General features: G+C 41.8%; 1 protein-coding gene across 9 annotated transcripts in view; it reads left to right on the top strand.

The window, feature by feature from the left end:
• CTNNA1 (catenin alpha 1) overlaps positions 1-15282 on the top strand; it is a 183998-nt gene that overhangs the window by 13913 nt on the left and 154803 nt on the right. For 8 of the 9 annotated variants that reach the window (XM_055286068.2, XM_055286071.2, XM_055286069.2 and 5 more), the window contains 2 exons: positions 12942-13048; positions 14194-14389. In XM_055286068.2, the coding sequence (XP_055142043.1) occupies positions 12944-13048; positions 14194-14389 (301 nt within the window). In that variant the 5' untranslated portion in view covers positions 12942-12943. Of the gene's footprint in view, positions 1-7761; positions 7893-12941; positions 13049-14193; positions 14390-15282 lie in introns of those variants that run through there. The other variant, XM_055286066.2, reaches the window with a different exon arrangement.

The following is a 15282-nucleotide window of genomic DNA, read 5'->3' as shown; positions in this document are numbered from 1 at the left end:
GAGTTGTTTCATTGTTTCTCAAGTAGTTGTTATGAACAGTAAGAATACAATGGGTCCAAATATTTTTAAGATAGGAAGAATAAAGCTCAACCCTCTAATGTCTTCTGAATTTCATAGCTTTTCTTTCTTTCTTTCTTTTTTTTTTTTTTTTGAGACAGAGTCTTGCTCTGTTGTCCAGGCTGGAGTGCAGTGGCGTGATCTCGGCTCACTGCAAGCTCCTTCTCCCGGGTTTACCCCATTCTCCTACCTCAGCCTCCCGAGTAGCTAGGACTACAGGTGCCCGCCATCACGCCTGGCTGATTTTTTGTATTTTTTAGTAGAGACAGGGTTTCACCGTGTTAGCCAGGATGGTCTCAATCTCCTGACCTTGTGATCTGCCCGCCTTGGACTCCCAAAGTGCTGGGATTACAGGCATGAGCCACCGCACCAGGCTGAATTTCTTAGCTTTTCTTTCAGCTTATTATCTGCCACTTCACTGTGCATCCTCTATTTTGCACTCACTGTGGTTCCCGGAAGGTCCTGGTGTTCTTTGGCGCCATTGTCCTTCACAACCTGAAACAGCCTCCCTGCCCTCAAACAGTATGTCAGATAATCAGTGAGACCTTCCTGACTATTTGGGACTGTCTTTTGGGTGCTCCTGGAGCACTTAGAACATTATACCTTTTATTGTATTGTAACTCTTTTCCTGTATAGACTGTGTAAGCATTTTCCCCCTACTTTTTTGGGGGAAGATCTTCAAAACTACAGAAAAATTGAAGTACAGTGAGTACTTGATTTACCAGCTGACCATTGTTAACATTTTTCAAATTTTCTTAATTACTCGATAGAAATTTTATTTCGGAGTCATTTGAAAGTAAACTGCAGACCTCATGGGACTTCACTCTTTAGCATGTTATTCTGAAGAATAACATAACAGGCCCTGCATAACCCTGACACTACTGTCACACTCAAGACCTTTTACATTGATACAGTAACATGTAATACCTCTTAAAGAGCAGTCTGAGGGTTAGTATTGGCTCTCCCTGGGAGCTCTTGAGAAATGCAGAATCTTAGGCCTTACCCTAGATATATTGAATCAGAATCTGTGTTTTAACAAGATTCCCAGAAGTACTGATTTTTTTGTACAGTCCATATTCAGATTCAGATTCTCACAGTTGTTCTAGTGATACCCTTTATGGTTTTTTTCTTTTTAAAAATCAGGAATCAATAAAAGATCACATATTGCATTCGATTGTATATGTCTTTAGCCTTCACTTCCAGCTTTCCCACTTGGGACAGTGACATTTTTGTAGAGTTTAGGCCAGTTTTGTAGATGTTCTCCATTTTGGATTTGTCAGGTAGGTGTGATGATGTTTTTTTGTTGAGTTTTTGAGATCGAGTCTCGCTCTGTCACCCAGGCTAGAGTGCAGTGGTGCGATCTCGGCTCACCTCAACCTCTGCCTCCCGGGTTCAAGCGATTCTCATGCCTCAGCTTCGCAAGTACTGGGACTACAGGTGCACACCACCACACCCAGCTAAGCTTTTTTTTTTTTTTTTTTTAAAGTAGAGATAGGGTTTCACCATGTTGGCCAGGGTGGTTTCAAACTCCTAACCTCAAGCAGTCCACCCACCTTGTCCTCCCAAAGTGCTGGGATTACAGGCATGAGACAACTGTGTCTGTTTTTTTTTTTTTTTTTTTTTTGAGATGGAGTCTTGCTGTGTTGCTTAAATTAGGCTGGAGTGCAGTGGCTGTTTGCAGGCACAATCATTGCATGCTAAACTCCTAAACTCCTGGGTACAAGTGGTCCTTCTGCCTGAGCCTCCCCAGTAGCTGGGACTGTTGGTGCAAGTCACTGTGCCTGGCTTGATGTTTCTTTCTTAGGGCATTCAGTGGGTCAGGTTGTTCCACTGGTAATGATGCTAAGTTTAAACACTTGGTTAGGTAGCATCTTCCAGATTTCTGTGTTACAAAGACAGAATGGTCTTTTGGTCTTAATAATTAATTGCTACAATGATCTGCTGGCAATTTCCAGTTCATCTAGCATCTAGCAGGATCTGACATCTAGCAGGATCCCAGAACTGATAATTGGCCAGTCATTGATGAATGAATGACTGAATAGGTCATCCAAGATATATACCACAAGTTTTAGAGGCCATTCTTTCTTGTTTTCTTTCTTTTTTTCATTATTATTTTTGTAGAGACGAGGTCTTCCTATGTTGCCCAGGCTGGTCTGGAACTCTTGGGCTCAAGTGATCCTCCCGCCTTGGCCTCCCAAAGTTCTGGGATTACAGGTGTGAGCCACTGAGCCTGGCTCTTTCTTGTTTTCCTGCTCAGTCTGGGTAACTTCTCAAGCTCTCTAGTCAAGTCCAGGCGTCTTTTTGCCTGGCTTTCCAACAAAAGTACCTCACTCTTCTCCCTGTGGCCTTCTTAGCTGTGTGAAAGGTTTCTCCTCCCTTAGTCCTACTGTGTTTTTAAATTTTTATTTTTATTTATTATTTTTGGGTTATTATTATTATTTTTTGAAATGGAATCTCACTCTGTCACCTAGGGTAGAGTGCAGTGGCATCATCTCGGCTCACTGCAACCTCCGCCTCCTGGATTCAAGTGATTCTCCTGCCTCAGCCTCCCGATATTTTTATTTTATTATTTTATTTTATTTTATTTGAGAGAGTTTTGCTCTTGTTGCCCAGGCTGGAGTGCAATGGTGCGATCTTGGCTTACTGCAGCCTCCACCGTCTGGGTTCAAGCAATTCTCCTGCCTCAGCCTCCCGAGTTGCTGCGATTACAGGCCTGCGCCATCACGCCTGACTAATTTTGTATTTTTAGTAGAGACAGGGTTTCTCCCTGTTGATCAGGCTGGTCTTGAACTCCCGATCTCAGGTGATCTGCCTGCCTCGGCCTCCCAAAATGCTGGGATTACAGGTGTGAGCTACTGCACCCAGCTGCTTATTTTATTTATTATTTATTTATTTATTGAGACGGAGTTTCGGTCTTGTCGCCCAGGCTGGAGTGCAATGGCGTGATCTTGGCTCATTGCAACCTCTGCTTCTTGAGTTCAAGCAATTCTCCTGCCTCAGCCTCCCGAGTAGCTGGGATTACAGGCGCCTAGCTAATTTTTGTAATTTTTAGTAGAGAGGGGGTTTCACCATGTTGGCCAGGCTGGTCACAAACTCCTGACCTCAAGTCATCCGCCTGCCTTGGCTTCCCAAAGTGCTGGGATTACAGGCGTGAGCCATCGTGGCCGGTGATATTTTATTTTTTAAAAAATGATTTTTGGTTCAAGGAAGTCAGTTTGGTCCAATTGTTCTAAAACAAAAATGTCTTCTGTATTTTCTTTTTTCTCTTGTGCCTCCAGTCCAGATGCTTGTTTCACATTCTTTGCTTTTTAGACTAGGCATTCAGTCTCATGCAAACAGGGACTTCCTCTGTATCCATTATCAGTTGTTAGGAGGGCTTGATGCAGCTTTCTGTTAAACACTCTTCCATTGTTAATGGTCTCAACTATAATACGATGGAAGCTAAGGAAATGAACATAGATATCCAGTCCATACAGCAAACTGTCACTTCACCTCAGGAGCTTGTTTTGTTTTCCTTCACTTGACCTCCTACTGCTTCTTGCTCTGTTCCAGCCACACTGGCCTTCTCTTTCTGTCAGTCCTTGAAGACGCTGCCTCATCTGTGTTCCCTCTGCCTGGAATGCTCTCTTCCCCCAGATACTCACTTGATTAGTTCTTTCCTGACTTTTAGATTTCAGCTCAAATGTTGTCAAGACAGAAAGACCTTGCCGGGCACGGTGGCTCACGCCTGTAATCCCAGCACTTTGGGAGGCCGAGGCGGAGGGATCACGAGGTCAGAAGATTGAGACCCTCCTGGCTAACATGGTGAAACCCCGTCTCTACTAAAAATACAAAAAATTAGCCGGGCGTGGTGGTGGGCGCCTGTAGTCCCAGCTACTTGGGAAGCTGAGGCAGGAGAATGGTGTGAACTTGGGAGGCGGAGCTTGCAGTGAGCCGAGATCGTGCCACTGCACCCAGCCTGGGCGACAGAGTGAGACTACGTCTCAAAAAACAAAAACAAAAACAAAAAAAACAGAAAGACCTCTAAGGACCCTACTTAATTCCATTAGCATTACACTGCTTAATTTTCTTCCTAGCTCTGATACTGTCTTCTTTGTTTAGTTATTTATGCCATTATTGCAACGAAGGCTTCATGAAGGCAGGGTTCTTTTTTTCTTGTTGACTGCTTTCTGGGATAGTGCCTATACAAAGGAGGCACTCGTATTTGTGAGTGAAGGCTAAATGGTTGGCTGAATATTGGTTTTTTTTAGGTTTACTTTTTGTCCTTTGCTTAGTGCCTTTTGTTGTAATCAGTGTGTCTCCTGATGCTTGTAGCACAGCAATTCCAACTGCTCCCATTGCCTTTGGTGCCCTCAAGAAGAATAAGAAAAGGAGCAAAATAAAAATGATTTAAGTGTTTTATTATTATTATTATTTATTTATTTTTTGTATATTTTTGAAACAGGATCTCCCCCATCAGCCTGCCATGTAGTGGCATCATCATGGCTCGCTGCAGCCTTGACCTCTTGGGTTCAAGTGATTCTCCCGTCTCAGCCTCCTGAGTAGCTAGCTGGGACCACAGGTGTGCGCCACGGTGCCCAGCTAATTTTTTTTTTTTCTTTTTAAAAATTGTTTTTGTAGAGACGAGGTCTCTATGTTGCCCAGACTAGTCTTGAACTCCTGAGCTCAAGTGATCCTCCCACTTTGGCCTCCCAAAGTGCTGGGATAACAAGTCAGAGTGTGTCTTAATTATAAGTTACCTTGATGTTTTTGGCAGTTACCAGGAGATTTGAGAGTTGAGGTTCTGAAGGCTGTGTTAACTCTGCTTGATGCAGATGCAACCTGGCATACCTGTGACAGCACTGAGTATTCCACAGTCTTCTGTCTTGTGCAGTGTGACAGTTAACGTTGCTTCTGGTACTTTTAATTTCTAAATTTCCTGATTTGCATTTAAACGAACCATCCTAACATTTCATTAAGTTAACCTTGCTGTTAAAAAAAAAATTGGCATTGAGTAGCATGGTTAAGATAGTCTAAATCTGCCACAATATAATAATGAAAATTCAGGAGCAGACACATTTTAAGCATGATGTGGCCATTCTTTTGTAAGTGAATGTTGAATATCTTTGGAGGAGGTACGTAGTTCTTTGCACAAATGAGGCAGTTTGCCAATTATCAGCCCCCTTGTTTCTGATAGAACTATGCTTTTATTTTCTCCTCATTGCTTCTCAATTTCTCTTTCTGTTGTAGATTGCTAGCCAAATGATTGCATCTCTGCCCCTTTCTGAATTTATAGCAAACTTTTGCTTTATAGCCAGGATTGCCATTTATAAGGTAATGAAGACCAAATAACTACAGTTTAACTGTTTATTTAGTTCCATTAAGCATGATCCCTCCTGGAAAAACCTAAGGTTGCTGTAATTCATTAAGGTTGGCTAGCTCTAGTAGGTTTTATAATAGATCTTGCGAAGGAGTGCTCTGTAAGTTAATTGGAAAAGTAGAAACTGCCAAGAGTTTAAAAGTTATTTGTTTAGTTACTCTGAACAATACCATTAATTGTAGAGAACCAGAAGATATGACTAAGATTAAGGCAGGAGCTTTGTCTTGGGAGGCTTGTAAATATTTGCAAATTATGTTGCATAAATTCAGCTCAACTAATACTGTCTGGCCTGCATAAAGCTCCCAGCCAGCAACTTAAGGGATATAAAGAAACATAGGCATAGTTATCATCCTTACACTTAAAATATAGCTCTGAAGACCATATGCTAAACCTGAGAAAATTAAGTTTAATAAAACAATTCAGTGGCTGTTGAGTGACAACATAAATGAAAAGAGCACCAGAATTTCAGGACTAGAAGGATTTGGAGTATAGAATTCAACTTCTTTCATTTTATAGATGATAAAACCAAGGATCCAGAAAGGTGAAGTGACTTACCCAAAAGTCAGAGAATAAGTGACAGAGCTGGTTCCAGAAGCTGATGTTTCAAGTAGAACACGTTCTCTTTAGATTTTAAGATACTTTCATTTTTTGAAATCCTTTTAGGACTGGGACCACTAAAAACATGCCTTGGCTCTATAGCATCGTTTCATGATGTTCGGCGTCATTCTTGGCAGGACCCTGCGTTCATGAAACTTACACTGTAATAATGGCATAAATAAGTAAACAAAGAAGACTATACGAGCTAAAATAAAATTAAGCAGGGTAGTAAGTAATGGAATTGGTAGGATCCTTAGAGCGCCTTTCTGTCATGACAGCATTTGAACTGAAATCTGAAAGTTAGGAAAGAACTGGTCTTCTGAGGGAAGAGAGCATTCCAGGCAGAGGGAACACAGATGAGGCAGTGTCTTCGGGGACTTACAGAAAGAGAAGGCCAGTGTGACTAGAACAGGACAAGAAGTAAGTGATCAAGTGAAGGAAAAAACAAAAACAAGCTCCTTGGCACTTTTGATTAAAGGTGCTATACAGGGCAGTCTGCTTGCATTATGGTTATTGGAAGTCTTAAAAATACACTGAGTTCTCAATTTTCAAGTGTTAGTGTATTTTAAGTTTCTTAATGTAAGTGAGTGATTAGAGAGTCCTTTGCCTTAACTCCTTTAGAAGCCGGGTTAGGGAGGCTGAGTCTGGTGAATTATTATTATTATTATTTTAGACAGAGTCTCACTCTGTTGCCCAGGCTGGAGTGCAGTGGCAAGATCATGGCTATTGTAGCCTCCACCTTCTTTGGCTGAAGTGATCCTCCTGCCTCAGCCTCCTGAATAGCTGGGACTATGGGTGCCCACCACTACACCTGGCTGATTGTTTTGTTTTTGTTTTGTTTCTGAGACAAAGTCTCACTCTGTCGCCCTGGCTGGACTGCAGTGGTGTGATCTCATCTCACTGCAATCTCTGCCTCTTGGGTTCAAGCAATTCTCGTGCCTCAGCCTCCCGAGTAGCTGGGATCACAGGCCTGTGCCACTATGCCCGGCTAATTTTGTATTTTTAGTAGAGACAGGGTTTCACCGTGTTGGCCAGGCTGGTCTTGAGATCCCGACCTCAGGTGATCTGCCTACCTCAGCCTACCAAAGTGCTGGGATTTCAGGCATGAGCTACCACGCCTGGTCTGTTTTTTTATTTTTAAATTATTTGTAGAGACGAGGTCTTGCTATGTTGCCCAGGCTGGTCTTGAACTCCAGGGCTCAAGCGATTTTCCCATCATGGCCTCCCAAAGTGCTGGAATTACAGGTAGGAGCCACCACACCTGGCTTTTTTTCTAATATTAAATAATTTATTTTTGCACAGTAAGACTTCTTGGAAGTTCTCACTAACACTAAAGTTGGGAGATTCCATGTAAAAATCTGCATCCCTGGCCTCTCTTGAAAAGTCAGGTGGTCTGGAAACCCTGGATTCATGTAGTAAAGATTGCCTGGAGTTGATGAACAAGTGGGCACCAGCTTTCTGATTTTGAAGTCCTGGCTCCTCCTAGTGGTCCCTGTCCCCAGCCTGGAGAGGCCAGGTGTCATTTGCAATTCATTATTGTGCTGTTGTGAGTATTGTGCTGTTGTGCCACCTTTTTGTTTTTTGAGACGGAGTCTCGCTCTGTCACCTAGGCTGGAGTGCAGTGGCGCGATCTCGGCTCACTGCAAGCTCCGCCTCCCGGGTTCACGCCATTCTCCTGCCTCAGCCTCCCAAGTAGCTGGAACTACAGGCGCCCACCGCCGCTCCCAGCTAATTTTTTGTATTTTTAGTAGAGACGGGATTTCACCATGGTCTTGATGTCCTGACTTCATGATCCGCCCTCCTCGGCCTCCCAAAGTGCTGGGATTACAGGCGTGTGAGCCACCACGCCCGGCCTGGGCCACCTTTTTTAAGTTAAGAAGTAAGTGAAGTTATTTGTACTCCAGAGTGTCAAAATTAGGAAAACAAAAGACCAAGAATGTTTTTTATTCAAGAAAAAAAAATGAAAGATTTTTTTTGAGAAAGTGAAATAGTTGTATGTTGTACTTGTTTAATACTTAAACACAAATGTGACCACATATACCTAAATGTCTGCTTCCAGCTAGCTTCACTTAAGTTTCCTCTTGGTTCTCTCCCTTTACAACCCTGGAAGGTTCTGTGTTTTGTTTGTGTTAATGCAGTATCTCTGGAATGCTAGGATATGTAGGATCCATAGGGCAAATAGTTCTTCTGAAATGTCTTATCTGTGACGTTTGATGACACATTTGCTTGAGCTGTCATCAAACCTTTAGCAATCTAGAGCATTCCATTTCCTAAGGTTTACTGACTTGGGTTGATCAGTTGAGTGGACAAATAACCTTTAAAAACCAAAGTGTAGGCCTGACATTACATGAATGTAGACAGCAAATTCATCTACCTTCAATGAAACAGATGACTGGGACACAGGCATTCTGTGTTACCAGATTAGGCAAATGCAGGTTCCTTTTGGCACCCCTATGTCTAGTGATTCTAGATTTGATGACAGTATAATGACAGTATAATGATGAAAATTCAGAAATTTAACATTGATACAATGCTACTATTTAATTCAGTACCCATAGTCAAATTTTGTTAATTGTCTCAATTTTTTTCCCTTTCTCAACACAATTTCAGTCCAGAATCACTGTGTTTAAGTCTCTTTAGCCTCCTTTAATCTGGAAATTTTTTTTTTTTTTTTTTTGAGACGGAGTCTTGCTCTATCGCCCAGACTGGAGTGCAGTGGTGTGATCTCGGCTCACTGCAACCTCCGCCTCCCGGGTTCATGCCATTCTCCTGCCTCAGCCTTCCAAGTAGCTGGGACTACAGGCGCCCACCACCATGTCCGGCTAATTTTTTTTTTTGTATTTTTAGTAGAGATGGGGTTTCACCGTGTTAGGCAGGATGGTCTCGATCTCCTGACCTCATGATCCGCCTGCCTTGGCCTTCCAAAGTGCTGGGATTATAGGCGTGAGCCACCGTGCCGGGCCTCTGGAAATGTTTCTTAATCTATTTTTTTTTTTTTTTAAACAGAGTCTTGCTCTGTGGCCCAGGCTGGAGTGCAGTGGCACCATCTCCACTCACTGCAAGTTCGCCCCCCACAGGTTCATGCCATTCTCCTGCTTCAGCCTCCCAAGTAGCTGGGACTACAGGCGACTGCCACCATGCCCGGCTAATTTTTTTGTATTTTTAGTAGAGACGTGGTTTCACAGTGTTCGCCAGGATGGTTTTGATCTCCTGAAGTTGTGATCCTCCCACCTCGGCCTCCCAAAGTGCTGGGATTACAGACGTGAGCCACTGTGCCCAGCTGCTTTGACATTTTTCAAGACTACAGCCAGTTATTTTGTAGACCGTCTCACCCTTTGAATTTGATGTTTCCTCATGACTAGTTGAGGTTATGTAATTTTCAGGCGAAATAACACAGAGGTGATGTTGTATTCTTCTCAGCGCATCATGTTAGGAGGTACATGGTGTGGGTTTGTGCCCTTATTAGGGATGTTAATTTTGATTACTTGGTTAAGGTGGCATCTCAGGTTTCTGGACTGTGAAGTTACTATTTCCCCCATTTGTCATAAATAAATAATCTTTTGGGAGTTACTATGACACTAGATCACACTACTGAGAAACTGAATGCTAATCTACTTGGTTAGCATTCTTTGATTCTTGCCTGAAGCAATTAATATTATGGTTCCTGAATGCTGATTTTTCTAAATACATTATTCTTTCTACATTTATTAGTTTGTTTCCTATTGTTTGGAAGAACTTTTCCTTCTTTATTCATATTAGCATGGACTCACGCATTATTCAATGGATCATACTTTGTTTTATCTAATCTCCACTAAAGCTCTCTGAAGAAGGCAGTGGTTGGTAGTCTTTTATGAGGGATCTAGTTCAAAGTTATGTTTTTTTTTTTTTTTTTTTTTTTTGAGATGGAATCTTTCTCTGTTGCCTAGGCTGGTGTGCAGTGGCATGATCTCGGCTCATAGCAACCTCTGCCTCCGAGGTTCCAGTGATTCTCCTGGCTCAGCCTCCTGAGTAGCTGAGATCACAGGCACCCCCCACCACGCCTGGCTAATTTTTGTTATTTTTAGTAGAGATAGGGTTTCACCACATTGGCCAGGCTGGTCTCGAACTCCTGACCTCAGGTGATCCACCCACCTTGGCCTCCCTAAGTGCTGGGATTACAAGCATGAACCACCACGCCCGGCCAGTTTTCACCCAGTGGTTTTGACATTCATTGCTAATCCTTGGCTGGATCAGTTATTACCAGTGGGGGTTGCAAGATGTTCATTTTCTAATTCTATTCTAGATTCATGGTAAAGAAATTCCCTCCCCATACCCTTTCTTTTGAGGATCCCTATGGTCTTAAAGATATTTATTTAATTATTTAGTTATAGACAGTTATAGTCATTATTCTCTTTGATAGTTGTCCTAAATTTGGCTGGTGGGAGCCCTTGCTTCCTGTGTCTTTTGATATGATCGTGTTAGTCTTGTCCCCTTTCCGCACAATACAGTGCTTCAGACCTGGAACCTTGGTTTCTATTAATGGGAAATGGTCCCTTTTTAAAAACAAAATAAGTAGAGATGGGGTCTCTCTATGTGGCCCAGGCTGGTTTCAAACTCCTGGGCTTAAGTGATCCTCTTGCCTTGGCCTCCCAAAGTGCTGGTATCATAGGCATGAACCACCATGCACATGGTATTTAATAGAAATAAATACTTGGGCACTGATAACACTGGTTTTTTTTTTTGTTTTTGAGACAAAAGCTTGCTCTGTTGCCCAGGCTGGAAAGCAGTGGTGCGATCTTGGCTCACTGCAACCTCCACCTCCCAGGTTCAAGTGGTTTTCCTGCCTCAGCCTCCTGAGTAGCTGGGATTACGGGTGTGTGCCACCACACTGGACTAATTTTTGTAGTTTTAATAGAGACGGGGTTTCACTATGTTGGCCGGGCTGGTGGTTTTGTTTTTTAATTTGCCAACATTGTTTTTAAGAGTAGCATTGTAGCCCATTGTGTCATTGTTACATATTTTATTGAGTGATCTGTTGTTTGAAATTTAGGTAATTTATAACTTTTAATGTTTATATAAAGTGGTGTTGTGAACATCATTGTATCCAAGTTTTTACATGTTCCTTAACTTTAGAATAAGATTTTAGCAGTAGATTTTCTGGGTCATACGAATGCACTTTTTAAAGATTTTATTTTATTTATTTATTTTATTTTTTATTTTTTTGAGACGGAGTCTTGCTCTTTCGCCCAGGCTGGACTGCAGTGGCACTATCTATGCTCACTGCAAGCACTGCCTCTGGGTTCACGCCATTCTCCTGCCTCAGCCTCCCGAGTAGCTGGGACTACAGGCGCCCGCCACCGCGCCTGGCTAATTTTTTTTTGTATTTTTAGTAGAGACAGGGTTTCACCGTGTTAGGCAGGATGGTCTCAATCTCCTGACCTCATGATCCCGCCCGCCTCAGCCTCCCAAAGTGCTGGGATTACAGGCGTGAGCCACTGCGCCCGGCCAAGATTTTATTTTTTAAATTTTTATTATTATTATTATTTTTTGAGATGGAGTTTTTTTCTTGTTGCCCAGGCTGGAGTGCAATGGCGCGATCTCGGCTCACTGCAGCCTCTGCCTCCCGGGTTCAGGCGGTTCTCCTGCCTCAGCCTCCCGAGTAGCTGGGATTACAGGCGTGCACCACCAGGCTGGCTAATTTTGTATTTTTAGTAGAGACAGGGTTTATCCGTGTTGGTCAGGCTGTTGTCGGACTCCCGACCTCAAGCGATCTGCCCGCCTTGGCTTCCCAAAGTGCTGGGATTACAGGAGTGAGCTACCACGCGCAGCCTTTAAGCTTTTAAATGTCTACTAGCAGTTTGTTGTCTAGAAAGTTTATATTAGCGTTTACCTCAACTTCATGCCTTTTCATTTTTTCTTTAATAATTGAAGGCACTACTTTTAGAAGAAAAGACTAACTGCTTGTTATTTTCGTTGATGTTTTCTCCCTATTCTTAAAGCCGCTGTCTGACAGAAGTTTTCCTTGACACTGATACAGTGATATTTGACTAAGTGTGATTTGAAATTTCTTCTGGGTATGAGTGATAATAGCTGTGAGTGCAGAGGGCAGCCGATTTAAACATCATGTTTTAATAGAATAAGACAAGTCCTTCTCTAGGAATCCATCAAAAAATGAAGTGAGGCATACCTTTTAGATACTACTATACCATAAATGTTGTGGAGTAGGAAAAATCGGGATCTTCTGTATTCGTTTTTGAAGCAGTGTCTTTGAAAGTAGCTTTCGGCTGGGCGCGGTGGCTCACACCTATAATCCCAGCACTTTGGGAGGCCGAGGCAGGTGGATCATGAGGTCAGGAGACCAAGACCATCCTATCCTGGCTAACACGGTGAAACCCCGTCTCTACTAAAAATGCAAAACAAGGGCTTGATGGCGGGCGCCTGTAGTCACAGCCACTTGGGAGGCTGAGGCCGGAGAATGGCGTGAACCCAGGAGGCGGAGTTTACAGTGAGCTGAGATCGCGCCACTGCCCTCCAGCCTGGGTGAAAGAGCGAGACTCTGTCTCAAAAAAAAAAAAAAAAAAAGAAAGTAGCTTTCATTCACTGTAGCTTTCATTCACTGTAGCTTTTCATCTTGTTTCTAAAGGTGGGGCAGATAAAGTGAGTAGGAACTGAGGTAGGAAGTCTTGGCACTAGAGAGGCCCAAAGGGAAACATTCTGTGTGTTTGGGAATGCCCTCTTGTAGTACCCCTACTATTTGTAAGCCTGAAATCATTAAATATTAAGAGGTTGTAAGGTTTACTGGGTCTTCATGTGCAGGCTAGTTAGAATTTTTTCATCTGTAGTGAATATAGCTTTCCTGATGCAAAAGTCTCAAAGTAGGAGAAGATTTGTTACATATTTCATGTTTGGGTTTGATGTTAGCCTGACTGACTTTTTGTTTCTTATTTAGAAATGACTGCTGTCCACGCAGGCAACATAAACTTCAAGTGGGATCCCAAAAGTCTAGAGATCAGGACTCTGGCAGTTGAGAGACTGTTGGAGCCTCTTGTTACACAGGTAAGAATCTGAAAACACAAATACATTGAAACATGGTTCTATAGCACAGGCCTGGGTAACAACCATAAGAGCAAGGTTATTTAGTTCAAAGCCTTAATTCCGGTACTTGAGTTTAGGTGACAGTTCTTAGATGATTTAAATATTGATGCATGGGTTTAGTTAACCCTTGAGAACGCTGCTGCTGTCGTTTTCTTCAGTCTTATTGCTAGTAACTGGGGTCCGTGGTATGTGGTGCAACTTTGCAAATGTTTGTGCTTTGCAGATACTTCACCTTTCTTTAGAGGGGAAACCCAAGAAAGGTGGGATCTGGATCCTTGATTGTTAAGGTCTCGCACTCTGCTTAACACACCTTTCACTGTGTGGGATTAATTAGCAGATAATTCAACTTGAGGGTTTAGGTTTGGTATATTATGTTACAAATGTCACAGTGTTAGGGTAGTTCATAAACTGTTAGCAACTAGCTGTGTACTTTTAGTGTTTTGCAATAGTGTGTCTATTGTTTGTATGTGAGAGATTCAGAGAGAGAGAGAAAATGAGTCTTGTTTGGCAAATTTACACTATAACATATCTTAATCATCTTTAACCTACAGATCATCTGGTATTATGTGAATGAATGATGATAATGTTCTAGGACGTAAAGCATCATCACTGTAGGCTTCTTTGGGCAATCATTCCTTTATTAGGGGCCTTTACTAATTAATTGCTGAGATTTGTGTGAATAAACTGTGAAAAGACTTCAGAAGCAAATTACCTTAAAACGTTTTGCAAAGTTTGAAAACAGTGGCAGTGTGATCTCCAGATAAAGCTAAGTTCATTGTTAACCTCTTTCTGGAATATCTTGGTGACATATAGTAGAGACATCTAACTTGTCTCTAATCATTTTTTAATTTGTAAAATCAAACTAAAAACCTAATGATCATATTTGAGAAATTAAAATGTGTTAAATCTATACACATTGAGAAAGCTGAATTATTTTGGAAATTAAATATAGCATCATTGCTGTATATCTTAAATATGGGGAATTGTATGTTAATGCTCAGTGGAATCTCATGTGGTTTTTTTAAAGAATAACTTAATCTTGCTGTCTTTAAAGATATTAGTCATTTTAATTGACTCCAGTTTAATGTTAAAAATGAAATTTTTAGGTTACAACCCTGGTAAACACCAATAGTAAGGGGCCCTCTAATAAGAAGAGAGGTCGTTCTAAGAAGGCCCATGTTTTGGCTGCATCTGTTGAACAAGCAACTGAGAATTTCTTGGAGAAGGGGGATAAAATTGCGAAGGAGAGCCAGTTTCTCAAGGAGGAGCTTGTGGCTGCTGTAGAAGATGTTCGAAAACAAGGTAGGTCATTACTGCTTTTTAGGTAAAGAGAGGCAGGCCTTTCTAGAAAATCAGTGTTTGAAGATTTTTTTTGTGGTCAGTATTCTCATTCTTATGCTTGCCAATTGCCCAGTAACTTACTTAGTTATTGGAGATGTGTTAAGTTGGATTGGCTCATATTTTAATTCTCATTCTTAAGCTTGCCAGTTGCTCAGTAACTTACTTAGTTATTGGAGATGTATTAAGTTGGACTGGCTCATTTTAATCATGAGAGATGCTTGCAGAGGGACATCTGGAGGATCTGAATCCACTTCTCTTGGATATTTCAAGTAATAGTTAAGTCTTAGAAATGTTGTAACACAATTTGATAGGAAACAAATGGGACAGAAGTTTACTTTTCATCCTATGTAATACTTCTTTTTAGTTCATGCTGAAGAGATGGGTGTGATAAAATGGAAAAATATCTACCTACTCTGAAAATACTCTAGAAATTGTCCTATTGTGTCAGAATAGTATGTTAAATCAGCCATGCATATTTGCACTGGTTGGAGCTTGACATAAATAAATCTGGGCATAAAGGAATCATGTTTTGGGAAACTCAGAATTGATAAAAAGTAAAATGGTAATCCACAGTTTAGCAATAATTAATGCTAGAAAGATTGTCCTTATTATGTTACAAATGTGGAAGGAAGACTTTAAATATGGAAGATAAACTTCTTGAAACCTGCAGTTTTCATTTTTAGTAGAGATGGGGTTTCAATAGTTGCCCAGGCTGGTCTCAAACTCCCAAGCTCAAACAATCTGCCTGCCTCGGCCTACCAAAGTGCTGGGATTGCAGGCATGAGCCACAGCGCCCGGCCTTGAAATCTGTAGTTGTGTGTTAGGTTTCTTTTCCAGTCGGAGAATTTCAACAG

Source organism: Symphalangus syndactylus, chromosome 7 (genome assembly GCF_028878055.3).
Source record: "Symphalangus syndactylus isolate Jambi chromosome 7, NHGRI_mSymSyn1-v2.1_pri, whole genome shotgun sequence".
Classification (NCBI taxonomy): domain Eukaryota; kingdom Metazoa; phylum Chordata; class Mammalia; order Primates; family Hylobatidae; genus Symphalangus; species Symphalangus syndactylus.
This window is presented reverse-complemented; position numbering and strand designations above follow the sequence as displayed.